We start from the raw sequence: 3823 nt of genomic DNA on the forward strand, positions 1-3823 counted from the left end.
TTGTGTATGTCTGTTTTCCATGTCTGGTCTTTGTCCCTGGATTGCATTCTTTTGATTATCGCTATAACCTTGGTTCCCTTGATTACTCTTCCTGAGGTCATTTTGTGCAATGTTTATTCCATTAATTATACCTCTTAATAAAAGCAATATATATTACTCTATATTTTGAATGAGTATGCATTTCTGTGTGGAGTAGTTATAAAATGTTGATTTTATATGATAGTGGTGCATAATATATTACATCATATAAGGCTTGTCGTGCTTATCAGTACAACGTTAACCTCTAGAAAAACGCACTGGTGGGTTTATGTCATTATGTCATTTCAAGCACGCTTAGTTTAAACAAGTTTTCCGTGCTTACCTTAAGTTCGGATACCAGTGTTAATTTAAAAGAACGATGGAATATTTGTGGACTTCGTTAATAGGATTAACCATGCTGTGTACATCAAACAGTTATAATACAACCAAATGTGAAGTTGTTAAGGCACTGCGTGACCAAGGCGTTCCTGACACGGACCTGAGGAACTGTAAGTATATTTGATAGCTTTAGTGACATCATTTTAGCACGATTACCGGGAGATGTTGCTTACACTATTGGCGCACCTAGTCCAAGCCCTAAGTTTTTGTGGCTGGATTGTTTATTTACTTTTGTTGGTTGTTTTTGTACATGTTATTTTGTTTATTTCATGTTCTTTGTCTGGCCTTTGTTTTTTTCATATATTCTTTTGGTAACTGCTCGAATCTTGGCTCCCTTATTTATTCTTTCAAACATTTAAAATTAAGGTGTATTTTGTTTAGTAAACCACAAGAACAAAAACAAAAACAAAAACAAAAACAAAACCAAGGAGAAGATATTAGATAAAAACGACAGTTCATTAACCGTCAGTATCTTCAGAGCGATGTATATGTATAATTATATTATTGAAGATACTCTATTGAGATATAACCAAAACTATTCAAGCATGGCATCACACATCTTTAGCTGTATCACACACTTTAGTTACATATATTGATTGTGAATAAAGCTACATGTAATATTAGTTATTTTAAATTGAGACCCATCAACTTTCATGATTTCAAAATTAGCTTCAATATTTTTACTCTGTCGATCCTTGCTTTATAGGGCTATGTTTGGTTCAGGCCGAAAGCAATTACGAATATAATAAGGTTAATACGCATACATTGGACCGTTACCAAGACTACGGAATATTTCAGATGAACAGTCAGTACTATTGTGATCGCGATAATGGTATCACAGAAACAACATGTTGGAAACTTGAGACCTTTGGTTGTGCAGACAAATGCAAGTGTAAGTGTGTGTTGTTTAAACCATTTGACAGACTAATGTGAGGGCTTCCTCGTCAATCATTGAAGATGAGTGGCCTTATGCTAACATTTTTTTTATTTTCTGTTCGTCATTCGGTTTTTGGGTGCACTATACAGTTACATTAAGGCGCACTGTTTCGCACACCAAGTAACCCCGGTCAAATTTTGTAAAAGTTAAAATTAAAAGTTGTAATTTGGTGGATATATTATTTAAATCTAGATAAGCATTTATACATAGACAGATATAAGATATGTTATGGTAAACAAGTGTAATTTAAATGAAAAATGTATCCAGAACGTTTCAGTGCCCTGCCGTATTAGGTTCTCTCCTCAGCATCAGATGGCACCTTATTTCGCATGAACTTTTGGGACTAAAATTTTGAGAGAATGAATCGAAAAGGGTCTTATTATTTTTACCATTTTTCCACCTACTCCATGCATGCTTTCATCCTGTGGTAGTGTCTATGTGCCTGATATTTTATAAATCATAGTATTTGGCTGTTAGTTTTGGAAAAGCACCCCTGATTTGTACTAAAACTAAGTAATATTTTTTTTTTAGTATGTTACCATGGCTACTGGATTTTATAAGAATAATCACGAAATTACTTATAAATAACTTGAACCTCCACACACCAAGGATTTAAAAAATATGTAATTTTTTTTATGACAAAACACTAGAAATGTCTGTGAGGACTGCCTCAAAACAGCTTAATTTCAACAAAATGAGACCATTTTCAGAAATGACCTAACTGTATTGTACTACCTTTGCTGATAAGATATTTTGTTACTGAGATATGGTGCTTAATTTTTTATATTTCTCCACTCTACAAATACTCAGAGCATCTTTGGACAAAATCAGTCCGTGAACTAAACATTTGCTGTTCATTTGGATGAAGTTTTATTTCGATACACCATTTTGAAAAATGTTTTTTTTTTTTAGAAATCCAGTTTTCATTTACAACCATACAACAAACGATAAAATAGGCTTACAATAAAAAATCAGACTTTTGATTAATTAACTAAGATATTATTGCATTCTTTCTTCTTTTAGCATTTATTGATGCTGATATTTCCAATGATGCATATTGTGCTGTAAGAATCCAAAGATGCGGTGGCTTTGAGAGATGGTAGGTTCTTTTGACAAAATGTCTTTAGAAGCTCTAATGAGTATGATAAGAGTAAAATATAATTTTCATATTCCGTGGGAAAATAAAAGACCCAGAAAACAGACGTAACGACACAATTTAACTAGACCAAAACACAGAAATATAAAACCCAAGCGTCAACAGTTGGATAAATCAAATACAACATGGTCTGAAAGTGAAAACAGGAAACAAAGACGCTCGCCATACACTATGTTTCGAACCGAACAAAATAGATTGCATGTAAAAATGAAGATAAGGAAAACAAGACGACTCACGAAAACCAAATCACTAGCAATATAACCCCCCCCCCCACACACACAAAAAAAAACAAAAAACAACAACAACAAAAAAACGCTCCGAAGGATAAACATATCTGCTCCGCTTACGACACTCGTCATGTTGGTAGTGAAAGAAATAAAATCCATAATGCAAGTCCCCGACACGAGCCATAAAAGGGTACCGTAAAAACACGGAATAATCAGATTTAAAACAAATGCTAATGAGGTAAACTTCAACATCGCTCACTTATCTATGTTCATGTTGAGAATGGCAGATCATGACAATTTAATGATGTTGACCGTAAAACTTTTGAAATGACGACTTTGGTCTCATTGTGCACAACGTGACCTGTTCCAAAAGCTTTCTTTGTAAGAGATTAAGCACATTTAGCTTTGGATCCTCTAGTTACAAAAATTAAGGGAAAACAAAAAAAGATACTGAAAGCACTGATCAAGGTTACAAGTTGGATGTCCGACAGGAAAACAAACCTATGCAACATGAATTATGATTTAAATGAGATAATCTCACGTTTGCGTCGAGTCCCAGAATATGACGGAATTCGTGAATTTTGGTAGCAATCACTGAAACATAAGCCCATAACGAACTTATATTTCTAACTTCCAGGTATGGATGGAGAGATAACTGTACTGATGTCACAAGCTCAATGTTTGATTATAGTAGTTGCTAAACAGTCACCAATATCATTCCTGAAATAAAGTCATACGTCAAAATCGTAATATTGATTTTGTAATTGTATCTGTACATGTACCAATCAAAGTACCCGGATTTCGGGAAATGATTGCTAATTAATCTGTATGGAACATCCTCAAGGAGGTTGACTATTTATTTTTTTAACGTTTTTAAAAGTCGTATAATTTTTCATCAAAATATCGTGAAACATTTCAGTCCTTGTTTTGTTGTTGTCATCTCTTGTTTGAGTTAGTTTAAATATAAGTTATAAGCTCCCAAGTGACCGTCTATGATTATTTAGATAGACAGTTGATCTGTTGGAGGGATTCGGCTAACGACTCACCTTCCAACAGAATCTACTGACTGTTTGAATTTTCATAGAC

The 3823-nt window shown here is 33.8% G+C and overlaps 1 protein-coding gene across 1 annotated transcript; it reads left to right on the top strand.

Moving 5' to 3' along the window:
* The first annotated feature begins 261 nt into the window (after positions 1-261).
* On the top strand, positions 262-3487 carry LOC148616897 (lysozyme-like). Its single transcript, XM_088584057.1, has 4 exons — positions 262-527; positions 1124-1309; positions 2378-2453; positions 3375-3487. Exons 1-4 carry the CDS (start codon positions 398-400, stop codon positions 3436-3438), a joined length of 456 nt encoding a protein of 151 aa, XP_088440183.1. The 5' UTR covers positions 262-397; the 3' UTR covers positions 3439-3487.
* The last annotated feature ends 336 nt before the right edge of the window (positions 3488-3823 follow it).

Source organism: Perna viridis, chromosome 5 (assembly GCF_037379345.1).
Source record: "Perna viridis isolate PV_CMFRI_1.1 ecotype Kerala chromosome 5, ASM3737934v1, whole genome shotgun sequence".
In the NCBI taxonomy this organism is placed as follows: domain Eukaryota; kingdom Metazoa; phylum Mollusca; class Bivalvia; order Mytilida; family Mytilidae; genus Perna; species Perna viridis.